Below are 14,899 nucleotides of genomic sequence, written 5' to 3'. Positions count from 1 at the left end.
GGGTCCCTGTAAATACTGATTGTAAGTCGCTCTGGATAAGGGAATCTGGTAAATGCCAGAAATGTAAATGTAAGCAGATACTTGCAGAGTTGTGTTCATTTTGTTTATTCCATTACGACACATTCCGTGTGTCTGTTCCTGCAGTGGCACTGATGCATGTTAACGCAGCACTAGAATTACTAGAACCTCTCACCATCGTGTGTCTGAGTGTTTGTGTGTGGTATTTGAATGGAAATCATTAATTAAGGAAACCAGCAATTTTATTCAGTATTTGACCAAAAATGCTGTGTTTCTGATCATATTAGCTGAAACCCAGCCACTGGGGAATACGTCTCAAATACACGTGACACCGTATTTCGTGGTACCATTCCCAAGACTGGGAACATGGGGAGGGCTGCATCAGAAAGGTGTAAAACTTGTCCCACATCAACCAGACCGGTTGATCATACTTACCTGGCCGGGGAGATTCCATGCTCAAGTATGTGGTCCTCCCTGGCTGAGGCCCTGCCAGGTGTGGGGAATCTCGACTGCATCATTTCTGGAAGTGGGGGACTGCGTTCGCGCTGTTGGGGCAGTGGTGTAGTAGCGGTTAAGGAAGTAGACCTATAACCAGTGAGCAAAGCATCGTCCCCACACACTGCTCCCTGGGCGCCTGTCATGGCTGCCCACTGCTCACCAAGTGTGATGGTTAAAGACAGGACACATTTTGTTGTGTCACCGTGTGCTGTGCTGCAGTGTTTCACCATGACAATAGATCCCCGAAATCCGCAGTATAATCCAATCCAAATCTTCACTGTTTTCATGTGGATCTTACTTTACTTTTGTTACAATAAATTAATGTCCAGAAAGCAAAGACATTTCTCTCTCATTCTATTCTTGCCACACCAGGGTGCTTTGTTGGCACTGTGAAGCTCCTGTACCCAAGGTCTCCCCTGGTAGTGTGGTAGGTTCAAACGAAGGAATGCCATGGAGTAATGAACTCATAACATAATTGATATACCTGCCACTTACATTAAACGTGTGTGGTGGAGTGTTGTATACGGCATAGATTGTTAATTTACGGGTTCTGTGAAAACATTTCTAGCTTCTGTTCCGACCCCTGCAGGTAGGCCTCCACACTGAGGCCGCGCATTGCCTGTGGGGCTGGTTCATAGTCCACACCTGCTTCTGGTGGGCAATAAAAGTCCGCGAGTTCAGCCTATCGCCATGTTCGCGTAGCCTAGCCTTGTGAGGTGGCTGGGTCTGGCTCTGGTCCCTCTTTCTCACTATTGGCAACTTTTGTCCACATCTCTGCCATCCGGTTGTATATCCATATCCATACTCATCAGATGAACATAAAGATAACAATGACTTGTATTTCGCATTTTCTTTAATAATCTTCGTCCTTTTTCTCATGTGCACGTCCATCTAAGAACTTAAGGAGCATCGGTCATGTGACAGCTCATCACTTTCACTTATGTAGTAGCTTGTCACATAAGGATAAATAACACCAGGCATTCTGTAGATCATGTGCTATGATGTTAAGTGACATTGTTTTCAGTGGAAGGAACAAATCATTATTTCTGTGCTACCATCAATGTAAAGGGGCCTAGAGAGGGAGAAAACAAACAAATGTTCATACATTTCTTTTTTTTTATTATTATTTTCAGGGTGCACAATTACATAATACAAAGCTCAATTTATTCAAATCTTTCTTTTGAAATTACATTTCTATCTGTGATCAATAAAAAAAACAAAACAAAAAAAACATTACAACTGCAAAATAAGGTTGTGACAGGCTCAACAAAAGTGCAAATGACTGAGATATTTGTGAGGTCACATGAATTCCACGGGACCCAACAACAATTCTGAAAAACATCCCAGTAATGAAAGCTATGCCCTTTGACAATAATAAAAAAAAAAAATTATAGCAAACTTGTGAATTTCATGCCAGGGTTCTCTGCCAATATCCTCCCGGCACCAGAATGTTTTCATTGCAACCCTTATTAAAATGACTTGATCACTACAAAGATGCAAGGGCCATGCTGGAAGCATAGATTTAAAAAAAAAACTGCAGAGGGAAGGGCTTATAGAACAGGACAGAGGACCTCTTATTTTACTGATTGCAAGTCGAGTGGAATGGATTCGATAACCATTTTTCCCCCCAATGCAAGTGTTCTGAATTGTGTTATTTCTATTGTATTAAAACCCCTTTCCCTGTTCAAAAACTCAAGCAAACTACACTGTACATATTCATGCACATGCTAGGCACCAGTCTGAATCCACCCGTTCTAGCTGTGCTCAGCACACAAAGAAGCACCTTTCACATGTGGCCAGTCAGCTCAGCAGCATCCTAAGAAAAGTGCAGAAACCCACCAACCGGCTTGCCATACAGCAGATCTTTCCGAAAAGGGAACTCGGCAGCAATGCCACGCAACGGTCTGATGTTTTAGGCAAAGCAGCACGATTACCATGCTTTTGTATTATGCAAGTCCCTTGGAGAGCACCTGAAAATGCATATCATTCAAAATAATACTCTGCAGACATTGAATAAATTAAAACACATTCTGAAAAGTCAGCTGGGAAAATATAGAATGAAAACCAGCTACAATACGAATGGCGTTGGAGCAGTGCATCATATCAGTCAGGAGAAATCAAAAAGAAAACTGGCACACAGTTCAAAGGTGTCACTTGGTCTTGGCTAAATTTTGAAGAAAAAAAGAGCAAAATTCTGAACAAGAACAGTAGAAAAAGAACAAGAACAGTAAATGTGCTGTTCAAACATTCACAGAAATGAAGCAATCAGTGTGAAAAAGCCATTCTCGCAACAGCAGATGTGTTCTACAAGGAAGCATCCATGTAAGAAAAACGTGTTTTGCATTGTTGTCCATTACACAGAAATCTGCATACAGGTGTATTAAAGCAGGCATATCAATACTCATAAAACAACAGCTAAAAGTTCCTTTGTGGCAACACAGAGGAAACCAAGGTTTGCATACAGAAGCAGAATAAATAAAAAAAAAAGGCAATAATAAGCATTTACGCAATTTCAGCTTAATGTGTAACAGTGCTCTTCTTTTTCTGTGTGTGACCTACTCTTTTTTTAAAGGAGTGAAAAGACGTACTTTGGCAAATAAGGCCGGCTCTGAAATGCTACATACCATTTATTGTACAGGCTATTTAAAAACTAAGGCAAAAGTAAACCTACTTTGACCTAAAATGTCAGCCACTAAATATATTAACCATGGATGTGCTTGCCAGGACATAGAAATACAGCTTTTCTAATGTTTCAACTGAAGACTGGGTGGCTTCCATCTAATTTGGGAGCGATTTAAACTTTTCTGTGCGTGTTTCAAAAGACTAAAACAAAACTTTTTGGATAAGATAGGAGGGGATCACTGTGTTCATATAGTTTGTGCAGCTTGTGAACATAACTTACAGAATTAAACTTTTTTGTTGGACGTGAATGGCTGTTTGCCACAAATATATCTGTATCATAGCATTTTATAATTTTCAATCAGTGTCACAAGATAGGTCAATGACCAGTGATGGCACAGTTCCGTTACAGTACTCAGAAATATTATTCACGGACACGCCGTTATACCCATTCTAGTTATTACTGTAGCAGCTACTGGACATTTCCGTAGACAGCACAGACATTCAGAGTGCATTCAGACACAAAATACTTCAGTGCTCCCACTGATGTTGTATCTGATGTACTCATGTTCCAAATGTAACACATCCCAGCTATAACAAACGATCACTGTCCCAGTTCCGCACTGTAACTAAACTGAAAAACTGATATTTTAGCTGCCAGGAGTGATTATGTTGGGGGTGTTGTTCTGAAGCAAAATAATGAAAAATTACAGAAATATTAAAACGATAAAAAAAATAAATAGAATTTTAAAGCTGTTCACAGAAATGATCACATAAATAACAGAGCTACACAAGAACATGTGAGCAAGGAGGGACCATAAATGCACTAAAACAGTTGCAGGCAGATCTGGATGTTTCTACAGACTCCGCCCCCACACATACACACCCCAGACCAACAGATGTAACTCAGGAGACTGGCTATAAAGGGAGCTTTTTGAGCTGTTCAAATGTGATGAAAAACTGAAAATTCAGTCAAGGATCACAAAACGGTCTCATACAGCAAAACAAATACTAATGAAAAAAGGGTTGCCTACCTTCAGCCAATACACTGTGTTTTAATGGAAAATGATCTTCCTTCTAATTTATAACACTGTCATTAAAGTCATAGAATATGTTCTGGACACACCCTACCTTGACAGTCATGCCTTAACTAACACTTCTGGCTTAGCTTATCAGGCCCTTAATAAAGATATTAACAGAGGAAGAGATTACTGGTTAATGTGTAAAAACCCTCCTATCATATTGTTATATACTGACCTCTAGTGGCAAGAAAGAATAAAAACATTCACATCTACAGAACATTTACATTTACATTTACAGCATTTATCAGACGCCCTTATCCAGAGCGACTTACAATCAGTAGTTACAGGGACAGTCTCCCTGGAGCAATTTAGGGTTAAGTGTCTTGCTCAGGGACACAATGGTAGTAAGTGGGATTCGAACCCGGGTCTTCTGGTTCATAGGCGAGTGTGTTACCCACTAGGCTACTACCACCCTAGAACCTCAATACCTAATCACAGGAATTACACAATAACCAAAAAAAGTGATAAGTAGAAAGATTCCCTATCCCTAAAACCAAGGCCCAAAAGACCTGAAACTCTATATAGACGGAAAGGATACAATAATGTTCCATGGTCCCAGGCGAAGCCAGTTGGGCCAGAAGCCTTTGTAGAGAGCAAAGAATCCCTCTCCTCGCCAGGTCTGCATGACTCCGTCCAATGTGCCCTTGTAGAGCGGGTTGCCTGCCAGCACGCGCTGGTTCATCATGCGGGTTCGAACCACATCCACCGGGTTGGAGGCCAGAGCTCCTGCCAGGCCACATGTGAAACTGGAGCTACATTGAATAAGATTGTAAAGTGTTACGAGAGATAAATTAGGTTCCCCGCCTTCCCCACTTACATCTTACATACGGGGTATATTTCGATATTTTTGGATTGTATCAGATTGTAACACAGAATATAAAAATTGTTGTACTGGCTTTTTTACTGACAGGTGTGCAGCACTGAATATGATCATCACAAATGGTGTGGGAGTGGCAGTTGTAGGGGGAAGTGTAACTGTGGAGAAAACCCAATGGAGGCCTGTGTTTTGGTCATTAGCAGGCAGGTTACCAAGCAACAAGCAGTCACTGGGGGTTGGTTTCACATTGAGCAGTACTAATGTTTTGGAGGTTTTCCGCTGCATTAAATGTTAAGATAGCTGCTACTTACACAAAGAGTATTGTGCATGGACGGAAAACGCAGTTAAACTAAGGCCCTTAAAAGAGCTTAAAGTGTTATAAAAAGTATTTAAAACAAATAAGACCATTCAAATCTGTTTTAAACGGCACTCACATGAAATGTGTAAGAATGGTGTCTCCCATGAGGCCAGACTGGATGAGGTGCTTCTTGGTGATGTCATAGACAGGCAACTCAACGCCAACCACAATAGCTGCCCGCTGGGCGGTAGGGATGACGCCCTGAGATAATTTGATAGGCAAGAGGTTAGCTTGGCCTTACCAAGTTTCAAGTTGATTCTTTAATTAAATTAAATCACATCTGAGCATTTCAGTTACAGACGTCTAGGGCTGGTTAAATAAAAACTCAATTAAATCGAAACAAAAGGACTCATACCCTCCAAAGGCCACGAGTACCCTCTGTCTGGTAAATGTTGATAAAGTTAGCCATCATACTGCCTTGGAGCAAACTTCCCTGCGCCTGCATGCGGATCTGTCAACAAGGAATCAATAGACTAGACCAATATTTCATTGTAAATTATGAACAATGGATTGAGGTATGATAATAGCAAGCAAGTAGAGAATATAAAACTAAAAGAGGACAATTTTATCTTGGCATATATAACAAACTATATTGTGTCAACCATGCGAAAAAACTGCTTTGCAATTCCATGGCATATTCATGATGCAATAAACTTTGTTTGCTCACTCACAACCAAGATTTACAGTACCTTCAGTACATCTGTAGGATTAGCCAAGGAGGAAGACAGGACTCCTGACACCACTCCACAGAAGACATTGATGACCAGAGTTTCATCTGTGAATGGAAGTACATTTTCAGCCTCAAGAAAAGGAAAGCACAGAGCCAAACACACAAGAGGTACAAACAAGGAAGAAATAAAAACTGAAAAATGAAGCAGGCACCACCTAGCAGTGGCTAGCATTCTGCACAGTAATATTCTGAGAAAACAACATAAGCCTGGTTTTCAGCAGGAACACAAACATGCAGTACACTAATTCTAGTGATTTATCTCATTTTGTAATCAAAAATTAATGGCTAAATTAACCAAAAATAAAATAAAACACAGGCTGAGCTGTGTGTCGGGATTGTAATTGTTGACTAAACTACTTCTGCATAGAACAGGTCCGGGGGTGGGACATGTCTTTAAGTAACTGGGGGCTGGGCCACCCAAAAGCCAGACAGGCCAGCAGTTTAGCAGCAGGCATCCAGATCCTGTTGCAAGACGAACATCCATTGAAGCAGTAGTTGCAGCAAACAAGTGTGATAAAGAGCAGGTGAAGACATAAGGTGATTATGAAATGGCAGCTTTGCTCATGTGAAGCCTGAAGAGAGAAATGGTAAAATTGAGTTTCTCCACAGGCGTGTTCCAGGACACTCTGGACTGAAACGGCAAGCTCAATTTGGACATGAAGAGTGATGCCTGGGCTACCCTGCCTGACCTGACAGCACTGTGGCCTTGACCGGGATCGTAAGTGAGCTGCCATGTCTCCCCAAATTCATTTTTGGGTCAAACAGCACCCAGTGTTTGCCCAAGTGCTTCGACTTCTACGATCAGCAGAGACTTTTAGTGAGCACAATTCATGTGAATTTATCATTCATCACACAGGTTAGGTTAGTTCAGGAGACATTAAGTTGGGAAAAATATTTAAGAACAAGGTAGAGGGAAGAAGAAAGCAAAAAGTAAAATGGATCAAGTTTAGGAACAATAGTTACAGTGATCCTTGATCAATGTGTGACCAATAGTTAGACAGGTCGTCGCACTCGCCCTTCAATTTTGGCAACCGTATCCCCGCCAACCAGCAGGCCAAACCAAAGCCTGTTACAAAACAAGCATTTGACACACAGTGGCACATCCCAGCAAGGCATGCAGAGAGGAGAAACAAGACAAAGCAAACCATCTTGACAAAACACATGACATATAAAGCAATCTACTTTGTGGTGTCTGGATTTTGATTCATTATTCAGCTTTGGACACAGCAGGCATTAAGTGAACCCATTTTGTGATTTGTATTATTAATAAATAAATAAATAAATCTGAGCATCATACAGAATTCATTTACACAACACCTAGGCAAAGACACACATACACTAATCTCTGCAGACATAGACATTCCAAAATCCCACCGAAACTACATTTTTAAATGCCCCTTATTATGAAAATGTCACTTTGTGATATTATTTCACATTAATACGAGGTCCCCTAGCCGGTCTATGGTCCATGTAGAGTGCTTTGGCCATTCTGCTTCACCAGCAGCGGTTCAGATGGTCAGATCTGGAATTTGCCCCCTTATGTCATCATAAGGGGAAAGGATACCTCACGTTTCTCATGCTTCGTTCGCCCAGATAATTTCCCACCCCTCCCATAAAAAAGAAACTCCACCAACAATCATGGCTTAAAAACGTGTGAAGCATTGAGGTTGCTTGGATGTAAAAACGAGCACAAATGTATTTTTTTAGTTTATGCATGCAAGACTCTTAAAGAACCAGCGGGTTCTTTTTTTTTTTCTGGAAAATGCCTTACTGTCTGTGCCAAACATTGTTTTGGTGAAAAAAATTCTGAGAAACTCCCCCTCAACTTCTATAGGCCGCTCTCCTCCTTGTCCCACCTCTCTCCTCCTCAAAAGTATTTAAAGCTACAGACACCAAAACAGCACGTCCTGGGGAAATCTCATTGTGGGACTGGATCCAAAGTTGCTGTAATTCTGCAGCAAGGCTGAATTTCGGAAAGACACTTCAGATACAGTATTAGGGGACACTAAGACCTATATAAAAGCAAACATTTATTCATAATAGGGGACCTTTAAAGGAATGTCAATGGTCAGGTCAGTGCAGTTATGACCAGTGAGCTCTATTAATAGTTTTAGGATGATGTTATTTTAGAAGGCTATGTTTTCACCATATGTGAACTTCACCCACATTTATTGGCCTGTTCTCTCAGAGGTCCACTTACAGTGGACAACATTTCCACATGGCAGCAGTTAAAGTTAAGATGCCCAGAGTCCTACTGTCTGACATTCAGTACTTCAGCAAGAGGTTACATGTCACCTGAGAAGCCAGCATAATACACATAACATTACAAATGCATTTGAAGTTCAGTTAAACGCTATCCAAATTCATGCTAATTACAGGCTTATTATCAACCAAGAAACATTAAAAGAAATAAATACTGTGACAAATATAAGCAATAAAGAGGGCAGGATCTAGAATAAGGGTCTACTTCAAAAACCCACCTTCAGGGCGACTCACAAACAGCTTCTTTAGGGTATTGTATGTACCAATTTTGATTGTTCCATATGATGCTTGCCGCAAAAGAGCCGGAGAAATCCTAGAAACAACATAAAGCCCAATGAGAGAAAGACAGAGGTGGTAGCATTTCTACATATTTTTAAATTACATTTTGCTTATTTCAATGCAGATATATGATTTATATATATATTTCTTTCTAAATGGTTTTATGGATTTTCAATTACTTGGAACATCTATTAATGGAATCATGAGTTATTGCTCATGATTCCTAACTACGTTTCTAACTTTAACTGTCCAGAAAGCTGACACCAGGGTTGTGAGATGTTAAGGATCCAGATAGTTGGGTTTTTAATTCCACCTCCCAAAAGACAAAGAAACGATCAGCATTTGATTAGAATAAGAATTAACAGCCCCCAGAATGCACGCTCACCCAGAATAGAGAGCCCGTATGCCCTCCTCACGGCCAATTCGGAACAGCGCATGGAACATGCCCCGGTACCGGACCTCCATGCAGTGGGACTGGCCCTGCACCTGAAGCCGTGTTTTTGTCAAGTCGATGGGAAAAGTGCCTAAATGGAAGAGAAGACAAGCAGCGGCAGCAGGTGCAGTTAGCAGCTGTAGGCATAAGGGACTCCTGATAAATGTCTGGCTAAACACAGAAACACACTTATAAGATTTATATAGGAGGCTAATATTCGACTGAGCTTCTATTTAATAATATGCCTTTGTTTCACATTAAGCAAAATGTACATAAAAATATAATATGTGTTTCCAATTAAATATGACACGAATATAAAACTACATATATATTATGAAATACGAAATGACATGTAGTGAAAAAAAGGTAGGACGTTTAGCTACCAAACTCGGCGACGATGGAGGCCATCCCCCCGTAGACGAAGGGTTTCCAATTCAGGTTTGCCATTTCGGTGCTGGCACCCTCAGCGTGATGGAGACCCGCTATGTACAACAGCAGTCCACCAACATACAAATAAACAAACGCTTTAATTCGCACATAACAAGGCATTGCGCTACCCGTTTTAAATGCAGCCGGCTTCGTTCCTGCCATCGCCAAAATATGGACCGGAATGGGTTGCCTATATTAAAAATTAATGGCAGCGCCATCGCGCAACTGCGTCAACTCGATTGGTCAGCACAGACGTCGATCAAGAACTGCGTGCAGCTGATTGGACAGCAAACACCTCAGTGCTGCCCACTTCCGGTTGTACAGTGACATACTCAAGAGAAACGTCCCTGGGAGTAAAAACGACAAGAAGTGTCGAAGTTAAATGGAACTACTACATCACTAAAAAAGGTTTACGCATGTCAGCGTTGTTTGCCAGATTTTAAAAAATGTCTGTTTATTTTATAAATACGGGATAAACTCACAACGAACGCTAGCATGCTAACCAATACAACAAGTTGGAGCAGCTGACCGGCTAGTTTTCAAAAAAAAAATCTAATTTCGTCAAAAAATGGTTAAGATTTCGGCACAAAATCTAGACAAGTGTATTCTAAAGTGCTCACCTGAGACTGAAATGTCAAAGAATTTGTCCTATTTCATTTTGGTCCCCATTGGCGCAACCACATGTAGGATGGTCGCAAAGCCAAAAGTTGAGCCTCAAGCTGCGCCGCTTTCGAGTTGTGACAGGAACAAGAAAAACCGGAAGTGTTTTTTTTTTTTTTTTTTTTAAACATGATGTAACTCCCCTGTTCAAAGTCACTGTCACCTTGTCGGATCACGTTACAAAAAAGGTCGCAAATAATCGACAGTCTTTCCATTGTGTGGGATGGAAGCTGAAACAAAATCCCTCAGACCTGAGTGCAAGGCACGCTTGCACTTTTATTTTGAAACGGTGGATTAAAACGTGCATAACGCTGCGTTATAATACATAAAAATGTGATCGCTGTGATCGCTGAGCGCAGAAACCATAGTGTAGACGGGGGGTGACGTTATGGTGACATATGATCTTAAGATACAGGAGAGAACATGATCAAATAAACAGATACGTGATCTTTTGGTATTATTGTTTATTCATTTTTACATGCAGTAGATTCTACTGAAATTACATAAATTAATTAAAGTGTGAAAGAATGCAAATTCTCTGTGTATATAGAATATACTATCCGGGCGATTACAATGCCTTAAGATAAAGAGAAAGCTGCACCTGCAATTCACTTTATAAACTTAAAAAAAAATCTCAAGTCCACACTTAAAATCAATCTGTCCCAAATAGACAGATATTAGCCATCAGTAATTTGCAATTACATTTTTTTGGTCCAGAAAGTACTGCTTCATGAGTTTAGGATCTCTGCACATTTGATGAATTCAAAAGGTATGAATTGTTCACAACCACAATCTCTGAATTGCATAAGCTGCTTCCATGTGCAGAAGGGGTTGAAGCATACAGATGTCCTTCTGAAAGAAAAAATTCAAACCTGCAAAGAAAGACAAAACATGGATCATTTATTTTCTCATAAAGCATAACCTGTATTAATATAATTTACATGATTATAACTATAAAATACACCTTTTCAAGCTCAAATGAATTGTTTTCCTCATTTTACTCTATTATTCTCAGATGCTCTTGAAGCACATTTCCCACAAAAAAGCTCAGATGACCAAAGAAATTGACAGAGCGTTGCTGAATCCGGTTATTTGTAAGTGCTGTGCCAATTTTCTTGGAGATGTAAATCCTGTTCCTGGCCTCAAAGAGTTGTGCGAAGCAGCCTCATCACACGCTGGTACAGCTGCTGGACAACTGTCACCCAATTCCTGTAGATGAATTTAAAAAAGCAGGGAGATGGGGGTGCCACAGTCACTGTTGCCACTCACAAATGAAAGACAACCTAATGAGTTAAATTACAGTTAAAGCACATCTTATGTCATTTGGATCATTTGAGATGCAGAAAAGCAAGCGTTTACAAAAAAAAATAAACCCACCCGCCGTCTTTCCAACACTCACCGGGCACCCAAGGAGACACAGTTGTTTCGGTCAGGGTGTAAGCAGAAGAGCGAGGCCAAACAGTAGACACAACACAGCAACATGGAAAGCAGCCTTCTCTTTAAAGACATCTTCTGTCCCAGAAAAAAGTGCTGTGCCTATTCCCGTCCAAAAACCGCAATAAATAAAGTTCGCCAGTCGAAACGGGGCCTACGCACAAGTGAGTACGGAGCAGAGAGGGGCATAAACACCATCCCAATGTTTGTCACTGCTTCTGCCACAGGCACATTTACTGCTGACCAAGAGCTGCTTTGAATGGTCCTGAAAGGTCTAGCAGAGATGAATGGCATTCCCTCATCACTGTGTGCGAATGGCCTTATTGTGTTGCAATAAAAAAAAAGAGCTTTTCTTTGCCTGAAACAATGCTTCATCAAGTAGGATGAAGCAGTGTAATATTACATTTCACTGTTATTTGTTTGTGATATTCGTGATAGTTTTGTGAATGTCCGCTGCCTTTCACACACAGTCTGATTCGAACCCAGCCTCCCACACTATAAACCCCAAGAGGAAGTTAATCATCGCAGAAATATTGGGCTTTAAAATGTCATGGTGATGTCTGCCTCCTGTCCACCGCTGAGCCTTTTCATATCTATTCGTGTTGTGTACAAAGTCTCTCCCCTCATTCATACTCCTCCCATCTCTCTCTCTCTCGCTCTCTTTGCTGCTCTGTCATTTTATTTACGTCAAATAAGGGGGCAGGGGACCGGTTGTTCATAAAAAGGCAGACATGAGAAGGGGAATGGTGAAATGAGGAACGTTTTCAGTGGCTGCTTCAAACTGGTAATTTTTAGTCTTGGTGATTTTGCTTGGTATTCGTTGTGGTTGATGGATTCCCATGGTACGGACATCCAGCCTGCGCAAAACCAAGCGGATGAAGCGTCTCAGGAGATTCAGCGAAAAATCCACTTCTTTGCCCGTCGTATCTCGCCCTCTGCCTCAGTTGCCAGGTCTACAAGGATGCCACAGGAGAATCTAAAGGTCTCATTTTTGTTCAACCGATCAAACAATATTGTTGTAAAAATCTTTTAAATTGAGTTAATATTGGATGCTGTGAATGTAAAACCAATTCCATAAAAATGCCCTCTCACTCCCGGATGTCTACACTTGGGATGATGGAACTGGGATGGGGGCCAAGCTCTATGGTGAACAAGGGTCAATTTGGGAAGAAAGGAAAACTACAATCAGATAAGGCTAAACTAACATTTTGATCCTCTTCTGATAGTGACATGCCAGTGGTAAAATGTAAAACCGATGGTAAAAAAAACATTCACTTCCTGTCAATGACGAAACATGGAACACTTCTTTTTTTATTTAAAAGCATGAACTCTCAGTAGCAGAGCTGAAGAAGGGCATGGAAAATTCTGATGCTAACCAAACCACTGGACTTGTGTCATCAACATCTTCTCAGGCAGTGATGAACATTGTTGTTTTTGGCTGGATCCTGAGTTTTGGATCAATGCTAATCATCTCTACTAATCTTTTGGTTGCTATATCTTTGGTGTTGCTCATCAGGAGGAGGGGCATCCAGAGCTGGTGTTTCGTTCTCAACCTCTCCCTTGCTGACATTCTGGTGGGTCTGGCTATCACAAAGCTCGCATATGATAACCTCCGTTCCATTCATTCTCCTGTTGTCAAAAATGACTGCCTCTTGCGAATGGCTTTTGTCATCTCTCCAACTGCTGCCTCCATTCTCACCATGTTCCTAATCTCGCTGGACCGCTATGTAGCCATCAAACTGCCGTTGCGCTACAATCACCTCTCAGGAAAGGGACGAACCGCAGGCGCCCTGGCACTGCTCTGGGCTCTGTCCATCACAGTTGGGTTCCTGCCCTGTATGGTGAAGCAAATGCAAAAGGGAGAGTATTATGGCATCTGCACCTTTTTCTCAGTCATCGAACCAAAGAGCATCATCGTCATTTTCTGTGGTGCCTTTTTCCCAGTATTGTGTGTCTTCCTGTACTTTTACCTGGACATCCTCAAAATTGCTTGTGGCCACCAAAGACAGATCCAGCAGGTCTGTGAGGCAGCTTCAAGAGCCTCACAACCTAGTCGCTACTGGAGCCATGTCAAAGCTTTGAGGACAGTGGCAGTGCTGGTGGGATGTTTCACACTCTGTTGGTGCCCTTTCTTTGTGGTCAGTGTTGTTCAGGTGCTCTGCTCAACATGTGAACTCTACCATTTCTTAGAGAACCACCTGTGGTTGCTGGGCTTGACAAACTCACTGGTTAACCCATTGGTTTATGCGTGCTGGCAAAAAGAGGTGCAGGAGCAGATTTGCATGTTATTTGTCTGTATAAAGAGCAAAATGCTGTGCCTGATGGCACCATTTGGCACGCCACTGGGGTGCCACACAGACATCCCAATGTCCTCTCAGATGCCTGTGCCTAGTGACCACCTTGACATGACAAACCTTGCTGGTGGAGAGTCCCTAGCCATACCATCAACACCTTGAAATAATCACTCTTTTATGTTCTTGTACACTAGTGTATCACTTATTGTGGTCATATAATGTAAAGCAGGGATGTTGGAAAATTGTATTAGTCTGTAATAGTATAACGGGTATATAAAGCAATTATGCCAGGTAATGTAACACATTTAAAATGTGTGTGCGTGTGCTTTATTAAACCAAATATACTTTATATATATTTACAGAACACATGGGGTCTGGGGTTTTCATTTCCAACCTGTTTATGTATAATCACACATATTTGTATAGGATATTCCATATTTTTCTCTCTTTTATGATTGCACTATAGGGGTTCTGTGTAAAACATTACTTCAATACACGGTATACTGTGTATACTGTTGTACTGACAATAAACCAATCTTGAATCTTGAATCTTTTTGGAAATAAATGCACCGTAATGTAGCAGACAATACTTGTTCAAATTATATCAAGATCTATATTAACGTTTTAGAAAATACTTTTTTTTCATATGGTGAATATCATAAATACAGTTGTAGCCATTATCCACCATTATCATGGAGATTTTATCATGTCATATCAAGTCATTCTGTACCTTAAGTGATGTGTAACTACATGCATAACAGGTCAAGTATATTTACCCAGATCCTGAGCATAGATTCTGAACGCAATGATAAAAGTAACTCACGCAAATCTACTTCACCATCACCATGAAAACAAATAGGCTGCAGAGAGCAGGATGCCATAAAAAACTATGTAATAGTCAACCCATTAGTCAGCACGCTCTAACATACATTCAACAGAATTACTCCATTTTTCTAAATGTAAAATAAGGAAACATTAATACTTGA

At 40.9% G+C, this 14,899-nt stretch overlaps 2 protein-coding genes and 1 pseudogene across 3 annotated transcripts; 2 read left to right on the top strand and 1 right to left on the bottom strand.

Annotated features, from left to right (window-relative positions):
- Positions 1–445: 445 nt before the first annotated feature.
- On the top strand, positions 446–569 carry LOC114793224 (uncharacterized; annotated as a pseudogene).
- A 1,045-nt stretch (positions 570–1,614) lies between these two features.
- On the bottom strand, positions 1,615–10,282 carry slc25a14 (solute carrier family 25 member 14). Of its 2 annotated transcripts, XM_028984266.1 has the most exons (9): positions 10,146–10,282; positions 9,480–9,578; positions 9,049–9,187; positions 8,603–8,697; positions 6,082–6,167; positions 5,748–5,843; positions 5,469–5,593; positions 4,756–4,969; positions 1,615–4,095 (listed from the first exon to the last, which is right to left on the bottom strand). In XM_028984266.1, the coding sequence occupies exons 2-9, from the start codon at positions 9,541–9,543 to the stop codon at positions 4,054–4,056; spliced, it is 861 nt and encodes a 286-aa protein (XP_028840099.1). In that variant the 5' UTR covers positions 9,544–9,578; positions 10,146–10,282; the 3' UTR covers positions 1,615–4,053. The 2 variants fall into 2 exon arrangements, with proteins under 2 accessions (XP_028840099.1, XP_028840098.1); XM_028984265.1 differs by lacking the exon at positions 10,146–10,282 and having other exon boundaries at positions 9,480–9,869.
- A 2,083-nt stretch (positions 10,283–12,365) lies between these two features.
- On the top strand, positions 12,366–14,277 carry gpr119 (G protein-coupled receptor 119). Its single transcript, XM_028982558.1, has one exon. The coding sequence runs from the start codon at positions 12,975–12,977 to the stop codon at positions 14,073–14,075; it is 1,101 nt and encodes a 366-aa protein (XP_028838391.1). The 5' UTR covers positions 12,366–12,974; the 3' UTR covers positions 14,076–14,277.
- Positions 14,278–14,899: the final 622 nt, after the last annotated feature.

This window comes from Denticeps clupeoides, chromosome 6, assembly GCF_900700375.1.
Source record: "Denticeps clupeoides chromosome 6, fDenClu1.1, whole genome shotgun sequence".
NCBI lineage: Eukaryota > Metazoa > Chordata > Actinopteri > Clupeiformes > Denticipitidae > Denticeps > Denticeps clupeoides.
Note: the sequence above shows the minus strand (reverse complement) of the source record. Positions and strands in the feature narration are given on the sequence as shown.

Coding starts and splice junctions, on each gene's coding strand:
- gpr119 (XM_028982558.1), top strand. CDS start 12,975: ATGGAAAATTCTGATGCTAACCAAACCACTGGACTTGTGTCATCAACA.
- slc25a14 (XM_028984265.1), bottom strand. CDS start 9,687: ATGGCAGGAACGAAGCCGGCTGCATTTAAAACGGGTAGCGCAATGCCT. Junction 9,188..9,479: donor CTCCATCGTCGCCGAGTTTG/GTAGCTAAACGT, acceptor TCTTCCATTTAG/GCACTTTTCCCATCGACTTG. Junction 5,844..6,081: donor ATCCTACAGATGTACTGAAG/GTACTGTAAATC, acceptor CCTTGTTGACAG/ATCCGCATGCAGGCGCAGGG.